At 39.5% G+C, this 17,713-nt stretch overlaps 1 protein-coding gene across 1 annotated transcript; it reads left to right on the top strand.

Annotated features, from left to right (window-relative positions):
• The first annotated feature begins 19 nt into the window (after positions 1-19).
• On the top strand, positions 20-13,431 carry trim65 (tripartite motif containing 65). Its single transcript, XM_041815934.1, has 8 exons — positions 20-91; positions 490-943; positions 1,094-1,189; positions 6,681-6,911; positions 9,398-9,566; positions 9,676-9,765; positions 9,939-10,156; positions 12,022-13,431. The coding sequence occupies exons 2-8, from the start codon at positions 515-517 to the stop codon at positions 12,328-12,330; spliced, it is 1,542 nt and encodes a 513-aa protein (XP_041671868.1). The 5' UTR covers positions 20-91; positions 490-514; the 3' UTR covers positions 12,331-13,431.
• Positions 13,432-17,713: the final 4,282 nt, after the last annotated feature.

Here is a 17,713-nt window from a genome sequence, read left to right as displayed (position 1 = left end):
GCATCTCTGCGTCTGACGTCACGAGTGAAGCTCCGACTGACGCTGTCCACTGTTCCCACAGATGCTGTGTATGAATGTCTCCTAAAAACTGGTAAGAATTCATATTAATGTCGTATCTGTGATGTGCCTATGCGGTGGGATTAAGGGTATGCACTTTTTAAGAGTTAAATATGCAGTTATTTTAATATTTACATAATTATTTTTAAAACGAACTGAAAAACGAGGAATGAGGTGCTCCCAGGCTAGCGTTAGCCTGTGCTAGCTGTTTATTCCACATTGCTAGGTTAATATGTGCTTATAGTCAGAATTTCTGTCTGGGCCGAGCTCTGTACTGATGCTTCATATAGGACAGTCTAAGAAAGAGACAGTTGGTCTTTTTCCCTTAAATCAAAACTGGTAAAGCAGCTGAGTTGAATTATTGCTATTGTGTATGTGATGTACTGTTTCAATTTTGGCACATAATAAACAGACTTTTTCTTTCCTATGTAGAGAGGAGTGCACTCTTTCTTTGGAGATGGAGTCCCAGAATTCAAACCTGATCTGTGCCATATGCCTGGAGCGTTTCCGAATCCCAGTAACCATCCCCTGTGGACACACCTTCTGTCAAACATGCATTACAATTCACTGGGACACCAAGAGCAAGTGTGACATTGGACCTCAGTGCCCCATCTGCAATGAAAAGTTCCCCACCAGGCCCATCCTCAAGCGTAATGTGTCCCTGTCGGTCCTGACTGAGGCTGCGAACAGCACAGGGCCCTCCAGTAGAGAGTGTCTCATGAGGGGAAGCGAAGGGGCCAGAGCCATGTTGCTTTGTGATCGCCATAAAAAGCCTCTGGTTTACTACTGCAGGCAGGACCGAATGTCTGTGTGCTGCGAGTGTGGCATCTCTGAATGCCTGAACCATGAGAAGGTCTTGTTGGAGGTGGAAAGGGACTATCAAGAGGTATAATAACACAGGGTCATCACAGCTGCTTGGCTTGGTATTGTCAGAGCAGTTATTAAGCTGTCCACTTTACTCCAGTACTGTCTGCACACATATTCATTGTTTCTTGGTAGAGCCTCCTGCCCTAATTTAACGATTTCTTTATTTTAGATGATGCTAGAAAGGAAGAATAAGGAGGTGGTGAAACTCATGGAAGAAACAGAAAAGAGTATAAAGGAGCTGGCTGACAATATCAGTCAAGCCAAGGTGAGTCCCAAATACAAGCTGCTTCTTCTGTGCAAAGTTTGCTGGAGGTTTTAGACCAAGAGATACTCAATGTATTTTTTAAGATTTATTTTTGGGCCTTTTTATGCCTTTATTGATTGTGGAGGACAGTGGATTGACTCGCAAACATGGATGAGAAAGCTTGGGAGAGACATACAGGAAAGCACCACAGGCCAGACTCGAACTGGGGCTGACCTAGCACATGGGGCATGCCTCAAACCACAAGGCCACTCGCCCCGAGAGATACTAAATGTATTGTTAACTTGGGTTACTAGCATTTTTGTTAGGATGCAGGATATTTCCCAAGTCATTTCAACCAATACTGATATATATAATAGGAGTCACCATGCATGTGCAAGCGCAGTGAGCATAGCGCGCTCCTCTACGGGCATTTAATTTAATCAAAATGCTAAGAGAGACTTTAGTGGAGTTTTATGAGTAGAGTTCTGCCACCCATAATATCAGGTTAAGGAGGAGGAATGGGGTGATTCTTGGGATGAATCCTGTTGTGCAGCATCTGCAAGTCCCCTATCATTGTAGGGACTTTCCATTTGTATGACCCAGTCATTTCAAGGTCCACACATCCAAGGGGGACCACCAGACCTGGGGGAGGTAGCTCCCCTCAATGTAACACACAGCGCTTTCATGGGAACTCTGTTTCAGTTATATGAGACAGTTGATAATTGATTTAATTTGGTATCTTTCTTAAAGCACCGCCCCTCTCCACAACATCCCTGTGTTTGCACATGATTACTGATGATGTAACTGGTCCAAAAGAAGGGGTATGTCCAGTGTGGTCAGTAGGTGGGTCACAATTTTTAAAGCATCTTCACACACAGGCAGTGGCACTTCTGCTGGAAACATACACATATTCTAAAGGCATTTTTTATAAACTTATGCTCATTACCCAGCACCGTGTTCATTACACCGTGTTCACCGTGTGATTAAAGCAATACTGTGGCAATTTTTTAATGCCTCAGGATACTAACCTTGCAAAGCAGATGGATACGTCTGTTTCCTTGTTTTTCACTGGCCAATCCATCTTGCAAAGCTCCCATCTGAAATCTTTGGGCCCCGTTAGAAAGTGACAGGACCGATCAGTGACGAGGGGCAGTACTTTCAGGCACAGCAGAGTCGTGATGTAAACTAGCAGCAGCAAGAGCTGGTGCAGTTATGGAGGAAGAGATTAGCGTGGATGCTGCTAAAGCACCAGTTTTATCAGAACTTGACAACATTTCTTTGTTAAAAGAAGAACAAAGAACAGCAGTGAGTTGTTTTCTTTTCAAAAACGACAAAAGTCGAGTACTAACATGATTATAGTAGCCATGTTTCACGTTATTCCTCAGTAACTGCGCACGTGCAGCTCAATAGCAGCTACGTCACGTGTTTTGTTGCTCTGATTGGCCCGTAGAGATGTGACAGACAGAACGTTCATCCGATCCCACTCCAAGTTTTTTTCAAAGCCTCTGTCTTTTCTCAAACGTTTCCTGTTGAAGCTTTCCCAGATAGATGTGTGAAACAAATCCATCTGGCATGTCAGGTTATCAGGATATGGCACTACCGTATTTCTGCCCATCCATAATATACACTCTCCTTTTTTACTGTTAAAAACACCAAGTGTTTCTTATGCAAAGCTGAGTCTAAAGGAGCTAAGACAGGAGCAGAGAGTGGGCCCTATGCATGCATCACTTCCCCATTTGACATTAGGATGCTCACAAACCTCCAGTCGGAAGACTAAACGCAGAAGAGAACTGTGTATGAAGGCAGATTCGTTTTGGTTTACCCGCTGTTTGCAGGAGTTAACTGAGAACAGAATTAGATTTAGCTGAAGACGTACATTGCGGCAGACAGCAATGAAGTCCAGAAATGTTTTTAACCAGTCTTTGGAATGATGCCAGTATGATAAAGAGTAACACAAACAAGAATCAAAAAAACAAACAAACAAAAAAGCCTGACAAATAAACACAGTATAGGACGGTTTACGATGACAGTAGGTTCCATTTTGGCTCAGCATGTATTGTTGGGTGTAAGTTGTCAGGCCGCCTTATTTTTCATGGGCAGTACGTCACACCCTGCCGTGCATAGAGCCCATTAGACAGTCTAGTGGTGGGAGTCAGGACCCCCAGGCGGGTCACAACACTAGAGGGCAGAATACTTTTAGGGCCCAACGATTTGGGAAAATAATCTAATTGCATTATTTTATCCAATATTGCAATGGCAATTTCATGTGCATTTATTTTTTAAGTTCCACATCTTGTGTTTTTTACCAAACACAAGCAGTAAACCCTTCTGTATTTTAAACACCATAACATTAAATAGATTAACAAAGAAGAAAAAAAAAATTTGCAATTATTTTGACTCATATTGCAAATTCAGAATGAATTGTTTTATTGAAAGGAATGATCATTTTCATGTCATCCCCATTTTGATTTAGAAAAACTTGAAAAAATAACAAAAGTAGTATTTTTGCAAACTATTCTAAAAAAGAAATGTGACACTTAGATGTTTGCATGATGGGTGGAACATCTCCGCTGCCTATTTTTTTATTAAACTGGTGTTTTAACACACGTTTCATTTCAAAGAAATATTGCGCCTTTTGCGATTTGAAAATTGCAGTAGCACATAATGCGATATAATCTAAATTTTGATTAATTGCTCAGCCCTGGATGCTTTACAAAAACTGCTAAGAAATTTTGTTTATTGTGATTATAAAGTGGTACAGTTGATTCTTTATTGTAAAATTAGTTCAATTTAGAATAAAAACATAGATATCAAGTTAAATTTGTACTTAAATCCAAGTAAAATTTACAAAAACTCCCTTGAATGTGAATTCTTTACGTGATGCTTTGTGCACCATCCTACGCTTTAACCACCTCTAGGGAAGGAGGGGTTCCCCAGTCTCTGCATCTGTTATTTTGGGTGGTGTTAAAGGTTTAGGAACCCCTACCCCTAGGCAACCACCTAAACATGATGGTGTAAATTTTGTAGATTTTTAAGACCGTTGTATGTTACTCATACATCTGCCAATCTGAAAATACTAATATTGAACTTTATAACCTAAAATCTGTTGATATCCTGCTAATAATTTTGTGCATCCTACATTTTAGTGTTCGAAAACTTCAATTTGCTGCGTAGATGACCATGTCACCATGCTTTAGACAGTCCATAATTCTGCAAGCTTTAGCATTCCGACAATAACAATCCTCAAACTGAATTACTCATTTCTGTACTCTTTTTGCCATGTTTGATAGAGTTTGTCGAAGTTAAACCTGAAAGCTGAAATAGAAGCTGCTGTCTTTAAGTGGTGTCACCCCCGACCTAACCACAGAGGCGAGACTCAGCACTTATTGTGGCTGTTTAACGGTTGAAGACGATTTTAAAGGCAGCTGATTATTCTCTTAGCACACCCTGAAGCAGTTAACTTAATTATATTTGTGAATCTGCCGAGGATTTTGAATGCTTCACATAAAGAATGTTAAAAAGCCAGGGTGACAGTCTAGCTTGTGGATTGTATTGTGTGTCTCATGTGCAGAAGCCACAGTTCAAGACTAACATTGAAAATATGTGACTGTCCTCCCAGAGTTTCCTGCAGTTTACCAGGAGGGCGTGGTATGAAACGGCCCAATAATCTTAAGAATTTTGAAAATGCCAAAATGTTTCCATATGGCTTTATTCATCAAACCAACAAGCCAAAAGAAAGACTCTTAAACTAACATGACTGCCCAAAATTCCTGATTTTACTCAAGATGATGACTTTTTTGAATGAAATGAGGGACAAAATTGTGTTAATGTTTTAAACTTGTGCTTGCACCATCTGACATTTTTAGCTTATTTCAAATTAAACAGGTAGTTGTTGTAGTTCAAAAGTGGATGTATTATTTATTTATTTAAATAGAATGAAGAATTTATGGTAAAATAAAATATTGTTGTTTTACCTTGACATGGGAAGTGAACCCACTCACCTAAGCAAAATTATTACTGATGTTTATATATATATATATATATATGTATATATATATATATATATATATATATATATATATATATATATATATATAAATAACACCTCCTTAACTTTATTAGAAGTAAATCAAATATTTTTAGAGCTTAGGATAATATTATTTATTTCATATGGTGACACTTTTGTGATTTTACTACCTGAAAGACCGGTTGTGCCGCATGACTTTATCCACAAATAAACAGGCAAATACGTGGACACATATTGTTATTTTTGCTCTTGATAAAAAGTAGACACAAATATTTCTAAAATCAAATCATCAGTTTAATGGAAAAAACACATTTTTAAAGCAGTTTTACATTTGTTGACATAGAAAGTGTTTCAACCCACCTGTGACTGAAAATAAATATTTTTATCTTTACTCGAAAAGGATTTATAAATGATTTTACTTGGCCATGAGTGTTAGCTGAATTTAAATAAATTATAAATTATGTTGCGATCTGTTTTTATCTGTTCATTTCAAAATAAAAGTCCCATGATTACGGTTGCACCACCCTGACATTTAAGAACTTACAAATTCAGGGACAAAAGTTTTTTGGTGAGCTTACTAACTTTAAGATGAATCATTTTGATAACATTTTTATATTTTAAGGATTTCAAATATAACTAAAACGCCTTTTTAATAGTGTCAGTGATCTGTTCTTTTGCTCAGACAGTTGCACAACCTGACATTTATAGTGTTTGAGATGCTAAAATATAAAATGAATCTAAAATCTTAACACAAAAAGTGATCAAATTTGTATTTGGTAAATGGTGCCACATTTATAAGGAGCATGCATTTGTGGGATAAACAGCAGAGCTAAGTTTGTGGGTTGCACCAATGTTATTTTTTTCTGACTAAAACTATTTGTAAACAGCCTTTTTTTCCATGACAGAAACTAGACTAAGACTAACAAAAATAAATCTGTGATGACTAAAACCGACAAAAACTAAGTTTAGGTTTGTCAAAAAGACTAAAACTAGACTAAAATGTAATGTAGTTTACGTCAGACACTCAAAATCTGTGATATATAAAAAAAAAAAAAAAAAAATGCATCTGTAGCTATTCTGCCTCTCAGCTGTAGAAAGCAGGGACCCCAGGTTAGACAGAGTGCAGAGAGCACACTACCATGATTTAGTACCAGATTTAGGCAAGAAAATAAATGCTTGGACTAAAAGTAAAGACTAAAATGTGAGGACTTTTTATGGACTAAAACTAGACTGTAACTAAAAAGATAGAAATGCCTAAATGTGACTAAAACTAAAACGCATTTCATTTAAAGACTAAAACTAAGACTAAAATTAAAAATAGCTGCCAAAATTAACACTGGGTTGCACCCATGAAAAATTTCCCAAATCTAAAAGCTGATTCTGCCATTGACTATTGTTTGGTGGATTTGATGATTGATTGAGTTTGGACCCAACTACCTTTGTGTTTTTCAGGTAAATTATTCCTCATTTCGTGTTTTTTAACAGGTCACTCTCCAGCAGACCTCTGCCTGGGTGAATGTCAAGTTTTCCAGCCTGATAAAGATCCTGGCTGAGAAGCAGGAGGCCACAGAGCTCTTTATGGAGGAGCAGAAAGAAGCTGCGATCACAGAGGCGGAGGCACGGCTGGCTGAACTGGAGAGACGCTCCCAGATCCTCCGGGAGAGTCAGGGACAGATAGCAACAGTACAAACCCTCGCTGACACGGAGCTCATTAAGGTTTGTTCTCCTGTCTTTAGAATGTGTTACAGTGGAAGTTTAACTAGCCTAACCTGAGATGAATTCCAGTTTAAGACTTTAACCAAGCAGAAGAAAAAACCTGTAGCATTAAATGTCTTAGAGCAGAGCTGATGGCTTATATTCTACTACCAGTTACTAAATGATTTATGTTCTGTCCTCTTGATTCTCTCAGCTTGCTAGAATCTTTCCTGAAGTTCACATACTCTGTATGCTTTGTGAACACCTTTGGGGAGACGTTTAGAAGCTGTTGAACACATTACCACACAATGAAGAAGAAGGGAATAAATTTGTCTCATGTCAGAGTGCCTCAGAACAAATATGTGTTACAAAAGCAACGTTGTGCAGCCTGGAATGGGTGGTAATGTTAAACTCTCTTGGGAGTAGAGCGAGGCCTTAAGTAAGGGGAACACTCTACTGCTAGGTGGCAGCACAGGAGGGTTTTATTCTGTTTAGGTTCTGTTTTCCACTTAAAGACTTTAAACAGTTCACTGAATCAAAACTAAATATAATTTCCTTCTAAAGTACTTTGAAGTTTTTTTTTTAATTCATAACTTTGAAAGTGGTCTTATTCATGCAAATGCATGAATAAGATATAGGGCACTCTTTTACCATTACTTTGTTGTGAGTCTCCCTTTGTATTACACAGAGAGCAAGAAGCAAAGCATAAAGAGATGATCCAGAATGTGCAGGGCAGAAGTTCATTATTGAGCATATAACAGAAATATTTAATAACAGAAATATTTGATAACAGACGTTCATGAAGATAAATGTGATTTAACTTTGTTCTAAATTTATCAAAGACGATGAAATTAAAAAAACTATTATATATATATTGATAAAGTAATAAGGCTTTTGTAAAGTGCAATGCAATGTCATTTTTAGAAAAATAAAACCCCATTTCCAAAAAAGTTGGGGCGCTCTGTAAAATGTAAATAAAAAACAGAATGCCATCATTTTCAAATAAAACCCATATTTTATTCACAATAAAACATAAATAACATATCAGATGAGACATTTTTCCATTTCATGAGAAAAATAAGCTCATTCTGAATTTGATTTCTGCAACACATCTCAGAAAAGTAGGGACATGGCCATGCTTACCATTAAGTAGCGTCCCCTCTTCTTTAACAACAATCTGCAAACATCTGGGAGGTGAGGAGACCAGTTGCTGGAGTTTTGGGAGAGGAATGGTGTCCCATTCTTGTGTGATGTAGGAATCTTGCAGCTCAACAGTCCTGCACCTTTGCAGGAGTTTCAGTATGCACTTAATATTTTCTATTGGTGAAAAGTCTGGACTGCAGGCAGGCCCGTTAAACACCAGGACTCTTCCTCCTCACTGTGAAGCCATGTTGTTGTGATGGATGAGGTATCTTGTTTAGCATTGTCTCGCTGAAATAGTCAAGGCATTCAATGGAGGGGAGCAGTTGTTGCTCCAAAACCTCCACATACTTTGCAGCATTGATGGTGTCTTTCCAGATGTGTAAGTTGCTCATACCATAGGCACTAATTCAACCCCATACCATCAGAGATGCAGGCTTTAGAACTGAGCTCTGAGAACAAGCTAGAGTCCATTTTATATGAGTTTAGGCCAGACCCCGGTGTAGCATAAACAGAAGCTACAGTCCTCAATACCCTGGTCGCGGGATTGATTTCTTGTCTCTGTGCATGTTTGCCCCCATCCTCCCTCCTCATATTTCCTGTCTCTCTTCAGCTAATCAAATAAAGAATAAATGCCCAAAAATAATCTTGAAAAAGAGCTCTGACCCAGTTAGGATTGCGCTGTTTCTGGGTCCTGTTCACATGTGGCTTCTGTCTTGCATGATACAGCTTTAACTTGCATTTGTGGATGATGGCTGTGCAATCCACAAAATTACTCACATGCTGTCTGGGAAGTATGCAGAGGTGGAAAAAGTACTAGACTATTGTACTCAAATAAAAGTAAAGTTACTTTGGATACAATTTACTTAAGTAGAAGTAAAAAGTAAGCCACTTAAAATTTACTTAAAGTAGGGAGTAGTTACTCTTGATGCCTGGGGGTTATACAGTAAAATATATTTTCTCAATGTTAAATAACTACGAGAGAATATGAATCTAATACCAGGTGACAGAAGTGACAGAAACTGTGCTGATGAATCAGGGTTTTTTTTTCTTGCAACAACAGGGAACTAGTTTTCCCAGTAAAAGATTATTTATAAGACAAAAGTGATACAGTAAATAGCCTCTGAGTGACTACTAATGCTTAACCCACAAAACTGATCAAAACACTCCCTCATAAAAACAAAGAGATTACTCAACTCATCCCAGGGCTGGACCTTCTCAGCCTGCTCAGCTACTGCAGAAATACCCTGTCCAAACTTTGTTAGTTTCACTTTGTTTATTACCAGCTATCATCCCATTCTGAAACTGTCCCCAGCAGCCAGTTTATCTGGGTCTGCTTTAAAATGTTCATTTTTTTTTTTTTATAGGAATCAATGCTCATAGAAGTCCCCCGTTTTGAGGATATACCCACAAATGTAACGCCAAACCTTCCAGATCGATTAAACGGGGTCACAGATGTCCTGTCCAGAGTCTCCAAGCTGGTGTCTGAGGATCTGGAAAAAGCTGTGAGCACAGCTGTGGGTCACGACAAAGATGGTAATCTGATTTATATGTTTATGTTCCATCTTAAGCTGGTTGGATGAAGATAAAACATCAACTAGACCTCAATCTTTGCTTTGCATTCTTGATCTGTGCTGGTCTGTAGGTTCTCCTCAGGATAAGAGGCCGATCCTAGCCGTGGTTCCAAGTCCAGCTGCTCCATGCCACCCTGGTGGAAAGGAGGGCCTCAGTGCTTGTAAGTCTAGGCTGTTACTGTTGAATTCATCCTTTCTGTGCATAGATTATCTTCGCATAATAATAGGGATAAAGCAGCCATGTTTGATTTTATATTTACAAAAACAAGGAAGGCAAAGGTAATTCAGTAAGGAAATGTCCCTGCTGCAGTCTGATTTGTTTCTGTCTTAATAGATCGATGTGCGTTGACCTTCGACCCTCGCACTGCCAACGGGCACCTGTTCCTGTCGCAGGAGAACCGGAGGGCCGAGCACCTGACCTCCGGGCCACGCCCTGTCCCAGGAAACCCTTCCCGCTTCGATCACACCTGGCAGGTTCTCTGCTTTCAGGGCTTCACCCACGGACAGCACTACTGGGAACTGGAGGTGTCTAAGCCCTGGGCCTACCTTGGGGTAAAGGCCTTTATTTATCTTTGTGAAAGGGCTTGGAAAAGTTCATGTACTCTGGAAATTAGCAGAGTCAGTTTGATAAGGCATTAAGATAAGTGTTCCTTTTGTTGCTATTCATTGTATTATTTGATAATTCATCTGAAAGTGCAACAGCAAGTGTGCTCAACTGTGAAAATACAAATGCTATTAAAATTCCTACATACATTAAAATTTGCAAACACAGACTGTGTTATCCGAATATTTTGCAGGTTGATCCCGTCTGCTTTACTCAGATCTCTTTACAGTTATTACACAAAAACTTGAGGTGTGTAGTAACGGTAGAATCTCTGAGGCATGACTGAGGTGCACTGAGCTGGGTACTATATGGCTAACCTAAGAGAAATTACAACGAAAGCTTGATAATGTTGAGCAGGTATAAATTTCTTTGTTTATCCCACAACATTTAGTAGTTTATTTTGGTCCAGATAAAAGTGTCAGGCTGCAATTTTTTGGATAGCTGAGTTCAGATTCTCTACCCACACCCAGGCCTGATTACTGCCAGACCTGTCCAATCCAGAAATCCCTTAAATAGAACCTGTCAGACAAGGTGAAGTAGGCTAAAAGATCTCCAACACATCATGGCGCCATCTAAAGAAATCCAAGAACAGATGAAAAACAAAGTCATCTATCAGGTTGGAAAGGGTTACAAAGTCATTTCTAAGCCTGAGTCTTCAGTGAACCACAGTGAGAGCCATTATCCACAAATGGGGAAAACCATGACCAGTGGTGAATCTTCCCAGGAGTGGCTGGCCTCCAAAATGACTCAAAGAGTGCATTGATGACTCATCCAGGAGGTCACAAAAGAACCCAGAACAACATCTTAAGACCTGCAGGCCTCAGTTGACTCAGTAAAGGTCAGAGTTGATGACTCAACCGTAAGAAAGAGACTGGGCAAGAACGGGAGAGTTCCATGACCACAACCACTGATGACCAAAAAGTAAATAAAGTCACGTCTCACATTTTTCAAATACACACTGAGGTTCCCAAAGACTTTTGGGAAAATATTCAGTGGACTGATGGGACAAAAGTTTAATTTTTTGGAAGGTGTGTGTCCCGTTACATCTGGAATAAAACCAATACAGCATTACATCAAAAGAAACTCTCACAAACAGTCAAACATGATGGTGGCAGTGTGACGTCTGGGGCTGCTTTGCTGCCTCAGGGCCTGGGCCACTTGCCATTATTTACGAAACAATGAATTCTGCTGCCATCAGTTTGTGACCGCATGCTCTTAAAGTGACCAAGTCAAAGTCTGGACTTGAATCTAATTGAGATGCTGTGGCATGACCTTAAACAGGCCGTTCATACTGGAAAACCCTCCAGTGTGGCTGAATTAAAACAGTTCTGCAAAGAAGAGTGGGCCAAATCTGTACAGTAATTTGAAAGTCTCATTGCCAGTTACCACAAATGCTTGGTTGCAGTTATTGCTGCCAAGGGTGGAACAACCAGTTATCAGGTTTAGGGGGCAATGACTTTTTTCACACAAGGCCAGGTAGGTTTGGATGGCTTTTATCATTATTTCAAAAAGAAAAACACCTTATCTGACGTAGGTCTGTTGGTCCAGCCAAATTCTATAAACTTGGAGCATGCAACCAGTTTTTATAGTCACTATAGGCTAATATCTACCACTGATTTATCAGACTCAAATTGTCATGTCTGCCAATTGAATTATTAACTTCTTAAGAAAATATCTGTCAATATTGATATCATACTGAAAGTATCATGCATACTTAGGCCACTGTTCTGTTCACTTATCTTCTCCCTCTGTTGTTTGAAATGAGAGTCCGTCTCTGCACAGCCTTCCTTACCTCTCTCTAACCTCTCGCCAGGTAACCTATGAGACCATCCCCAGGAAGGAGAAGGGCAAGAGGTGCATGGTGGGTATGAATGAACTGTCCTGGAGCCTACAGCTGGACGAGCATCAGCTCAGCGCCTGGCACAACGGCCGAAGGGAGACTCTGGCCAGCCAGCCCCGGCACAGCCGCATCGGCATGCTGCTGGACTACGAGGCCGGGACGCTCACGTACTACGGGGACGGGCAAACCAGGCTACACGCCTTCCACTGTGCCTTCACCCAGGAGCTGTTCCCTGCCTGCTGGATAGGAGAGGGCGTCAGCATCACCCTCTGCTCCACATGAGCCAAGGCAAGGAGAGGAAAGGGAGCTGAGAAATAAGAGCACTATCATACACAGGCACTAGCTGACTCAACTTAGAAAATATCCCTTTAACATTAAGGAGGTTTTTTTCTTTCTGCCTTCCTGCTGAAGGGCTTTTCTCTCCCAAACAGACCTTCTATCTTAAACCAATTCACAGCTTTACTGACCACGTGAAAGAGTAGCAAACTTGTTCTGAAGGCAATTAGCATCTTACAAAGATGCATCAATAATTCAGTCAAATAATTGCCAAATATTATGACTATCAATGAAGGTATTGCCATTTTTCTCAAGCAAACATGTTGGAAACATGCTGTCTCCAGCTTCCTTCAAGGAGGTATTTGTAGCATTTATGTGCCCTTTAAGACAGGATATGATGAGCATTGGACTTTTAGTTATTTAAAACAAGCAATTCAGAAACTTTGCTAGCTCTAGGAATTAGCAAAAAGCATTTTCTCATTTTTTACTAACATTTTAGTAAACAATCAGAATGTTTCTAAAGGAAGCCACAGCTTCATTTTATGTTCTGTTCTTCAATTATTTATAAACCACATTAGTTTTAAGATCAATCATGCTTTCACTGATATAACGGCCATTTTCTTCAACAAGTATGTCAGTTTATTGTGCTTTTACTTTACCTACACTCATTTGGGAGTCCCTGTGTTCTTTCATAGCAGTAAGCAGGTATTAATGGAGGACTTTGAGACTAACTATGACATGGTAGGGTTTAATTACAAGAGGCACAAAGGACTTTCTTAGCTGTTCGGTTAGCACTGTGTTAGTTTAAGAATAACACGTTATTTCTACCCTGAAAACTTTTGTATTTTTTTCCTGAAGTGTTCTTGATGCATTGTGTGTGGCACAAACACTCCTTCTGCCAACTCGTGTTGCACATTAAATTTGACCTGCAACAAAGTGTTCACTCCCTTAGATGTTTCACCCTTTTTATTGAATTTCTATAATTAACCATGGTCAGAATCATTTGGCTTTTTGACACAAAAATTTTACTAAAAATCCTCTTTAATGTCAAAGTGAAAACAGATTTCTACCAAGTAATGTCAATTAAATAAAAATATGTAATGTAGAATAAGTGACTGCATAAATATTCACCCCCTTTAAAGTGAGGTCCAGCCAGTTGGTGCTAATAGTCTCACAGTTAGTGAAATGGTGATCACCTGAGTACAGTGAATGTGTCTCAGTGATTGTCGTATAAAGGCACCTGTGTCTGGAAGTTGCAGTCACTGGTTAATCAGCATTCCTGGTTACCATTACACCATGATGACAAAAGAACACTCCTAAGAGAAAAGGTTATTACGAAAGTATAAGTCAGGGGATGGATGCAAAAAAACAAAAAAAAAACATCCAAGGCACTGAACTGCCCCAGAGGTCAGTTAAATCCATCATGAAGAAATGATCTATATGTAAATCTGCCTAGTTCAGGCCGTCCTCACAAACTGAGTGAGCGTGCAAGAAGGAGACTAGTGAGAGAGTCCACCAGGACACCTATGACTGCTCTGAAGGAGTTCCAAGCTTCAGCAGCTGAGATGAGAGAGACTCCTCAGACAACAATCATTGGCTGGGTTCTTCACCAGTCAAAGCTTTATGGCAAAGACAAAGACACTGTTGAAGAAAACTCAGATTCAGTCTGGACGAGAGTTCACCAAAAGGCATGTGGGAGACTCCATGGTCAAGTGGAAGAAAGTTCTTTGGTCTGATGAGACCGAAATGCTTTTTGGCCATCAGACAAGATGCCAAACAGTGCACATCACCACAAACACACCGTCCCCACTGTGAAGAACGATGGTGGCAACATTATGCTGTGGGGATGCTTCGCAGCAGCAGGCCCTGGAACACTTGTATAGGTAGAGGGTAAAGTTAATGTAGCAAAATATAGGAAAATCCAGGAGGACAATCTTATTCAGCCTGCAAGAGAACTACTGACTGGGAGATTTATTTTCCTGTAAGACCAATGACCTCAAGCATACAGGGTAAGGTGAATGTTCTGTAGCGGCAGAGTCAAAGCCCAGACCTCAATCCAATAGAGAATTTGTGCCTGGCCTTGATAAGGGCTGTTCACGCCTGATCCCTGTGCAAAGAAAAATGGAGTAAAATTTCAGTGTCCAGATGTGCAAGCCTGACTGAGACCTATCCACACAAACTCAGTGCTGTGATTGCAGCTAGAGGGGCATCTTATAAATACTGACCTGAAGAGGGTGAATATTTACGCAGTCACTTATTCTACATTACATATTTTTATTTAATTTGATTCTGACATAACTTTGTCAAAGTCAGTTTTTGCTTTGACATTACAGAGGTTTTTTTTTTCTTTTTTTTCAAAAAGGCCAAATTAATATTGACAATTATTAATTTATAAAATCAATAATAGGGTAAAACATACAAGGTGGTGAATACTTTTTGTAGGCACTGTATAGAAGAGCAGAAGAGCCAGCCTGGATCTGCTTAAAGGTCAATACCACCACAACCACTCGCTTGTTTCACTTTACAACTACAGGAGCATCTCAAAAAGTTATAGTATCTTGAAAAGTTCCTATTTTCTATAATTTTATAGAAAAGTGACTTTGAAAAATTCTGAATGCATCACACATAAAGTAAAAATTCCAAGCTGTAATGGAGCTCTAGTTGTTTTGACAGCGGCCTTTAACTTGTCTGTATTGTTGGATCTGCTGTCACATACATTCTCCATGGATATATCCTCCAGACCAATCAGTTGGCCAAAACGCCTGAAAAGTGCCTCAGGCTATTAGCCATGCTGCACCATCAGGTGGTGGCTGTGGGGATCAGTGGTGAAGTTTGTCATCTCTCAACTTCTAGCAGGTTTCTCCTCTTGTACTTAAATAAAAGTAAAATGACTGATTTTAAAATGTACTTAAATAAAGAGTAAAAGCACAGAAGAGCTACTCAACAACAGTAGCATGAGTAAATGTAATCAGTCACTTTCCACCCATGGTCTTATGTTATATTCAGTATTTTGAGATACTGGAATTTGATTTTAATGAGCTGCAGTCATTATGATAAAGCCAACTGAATGCACATAGCTTTACATAAAATAAATCTAGAATATATGAAAGTCAAACTTTTTGAATCAAACTACAGAAACATGCACTTTTCCGTGATATTATAATTTGTTGAGATGCATCTGTATGCAAAGCAGCTAACCTGGATCTGCATAAACATTACCTTACCCTCACTGCAGAGTTCACAAGTCAATATGTGCACGATATGAACAAAAGTATTTGGGCGCCTGACTATTACTCCAACAAGGACTGTAATGACATTGTTTTCAAATACATGTACTTTAGTATGGAGTAGGTCCCCTTTTCCACCCATAACAGCCTCCACTCTTCTTGAAAGGCTTTCCTTTGGGAATTTGTGTCCATTCATTCAGTAGAACATTTGAGGTCTGGCACTGATGGGTGGCCAAATCCTTTTGTCCATATAGTGCACACTCACCCAACAAAAACATCCAACACAAAACCACCATCGTGCAGAAATTGCAAAGCTAACCATCTGACTAAAGCTTTACATTTTTGTTTCATATTTTTATTGGTGTGTACACAAGAGGAGCCAAGGCACTTCATTTACTGTAAAAATAAGGAGTCAGTCTTTATCTTGGAAGGCCAGAAGATTTATTTTCACAACTGCTTTTGTTTTTGTTTACCTGGACCCATTCCTCTAACGTGGAGGTGAAAGTATACGCACACATGTAAGCAATCATTGCATCAGTTTAAGTTAGGAAAGGGAAAAGGATATTTTTGCAGTTTGCTGAAAAATTATCAGTTTATCTTTATTTCCTTCCTGGAAAAGAATTCAATCCATGTAAAAATGGGAGCAAGTTAATCATGTGTGTTATCTGTACAGACAATACGTCACTGCAGGATATGTTAGAAATGATCAATATATCTGACTGTAACAGGCACAGCCCTGCTGCTGTACCATGAGTGTTGTAGGGGAAGCAAACGCCTGTGGTCTGTTCACTACTACTGAGAATACAGAAGAATCCCAACGTTAGTAATAACGCACAAACATCCTGCCTGTAAACTCTACTTCCTGTGATGCTGAATCTGCTGTACAGTAGAAAATGTTTTTAATAGGCTTTTTGCCTTTTTTTAAATTATGAGCACTAAGAAGGCACGGCCACTGAGGAATATCAGTCTTTGGGAACCTGCTGTGGATTTGCACAAGTATTTTGGAAGCTCGGATGAGAACTACTGATTCTGAGGAGGGGATAAGCACACTTCCAGGCTGCTTGAGCCTAAAGACAGAAAATATGACACTGCTGACATTCAAACAGGTTTATGTTACGTATGCTGTTGTACTATGCTGTGTTCAAAGTGGAAAACCTTCAATGTTGTGAAACTGCAATGCCCAGTGCGACGTAGACCGAGTATAAGAAGTGGACGTAGCTCAGTTTGTGAATTAACAGTCCTGCCCTCAGCACAAGTGCGTCTGAAAAACATCTCCAGATAGACGGCTGCACTGACAATAAATGCCTCGGAATAAAATAAAACTACTCCATAATATTCCAGTTTTTCAGATGCACCTGTTTTACTCAAAATGAGATCATGGTTTACAACAAGGAATGTTGTGAGAGTGATTTATAGGTGCATGAAAGTTATTTTTTCTGTAATTTCATTAAAGGAGTAAAACTTCCATGTATTCTAGATATATCTCATTCAAAGTGAAATATTTCAAGACTTTTGGGTTTTAGTGTTGATGATTACATCTTACAACTCATGAAATTTAAAAATCCCCTACCTCATCAGTCCATAAAATAGATGTATAACACAGAAATGTTGATCTTCTGGAAAATTATGCACATTTATACACTCATTATTTAGTTGGAGCTCCTTTTGCAGAAATTACTGCATCTATGCACGTGTCATGGAGGCGATCAGTCCATGGTCATGCTGGGGTGTTATGAAGCCCAGGTTGCTCTGATAGCAGCCTTCAACTCTTCCAGATTTTTGAGTCTCTCATCTTCCTCAGAGATTCTCTATGGGGGCTCAGGTCAGACCAGTTGGCTGGCCAATAAAACACAGTAACACCATGGTCAGTAAACCAGTTTCTTGGGGTTTTGGCTTCACTGTGGACAGGTGAAAAGGAAACCAGTATCTCCATAAAGCTTCTCAGCAGATGGAAGCCTGAAGGTCTCTAAAATCTCCTGGTAGATGGTTGACAGCGTTGACTCTGGACTTAATAAAGACCAGTGGACCAACAGCAGTAGATGACATGGCACCACAAACTGGAAACACTAGACTTCAAACACCTTGGATTCTGGTTGTCTCAAATCTTCCTCCAGACTCTGGGACCCTGATTCCCAAATGAAATACTAAACTTGCTTTAATTT

This window comes from Cheilinus undulatus, linkage group 20 (genome assembly GCF_018320785.1).
Source record: "Cheilinus undulatus linkage group 20, ASM1832078v1, whole genome shotgun sequence".
Lineage (NCBI taxonomy): Eukaryota > Metazoa > Chordata > Actinopteri > Labriformes > Labridae > Cheilinus > Cheilinus undulatus.
The sequence above is the reverse complement of the archived record's forward strand: the minus strand, read 5'-3'. Positions and strand labels throughout refer to the sequence as shown.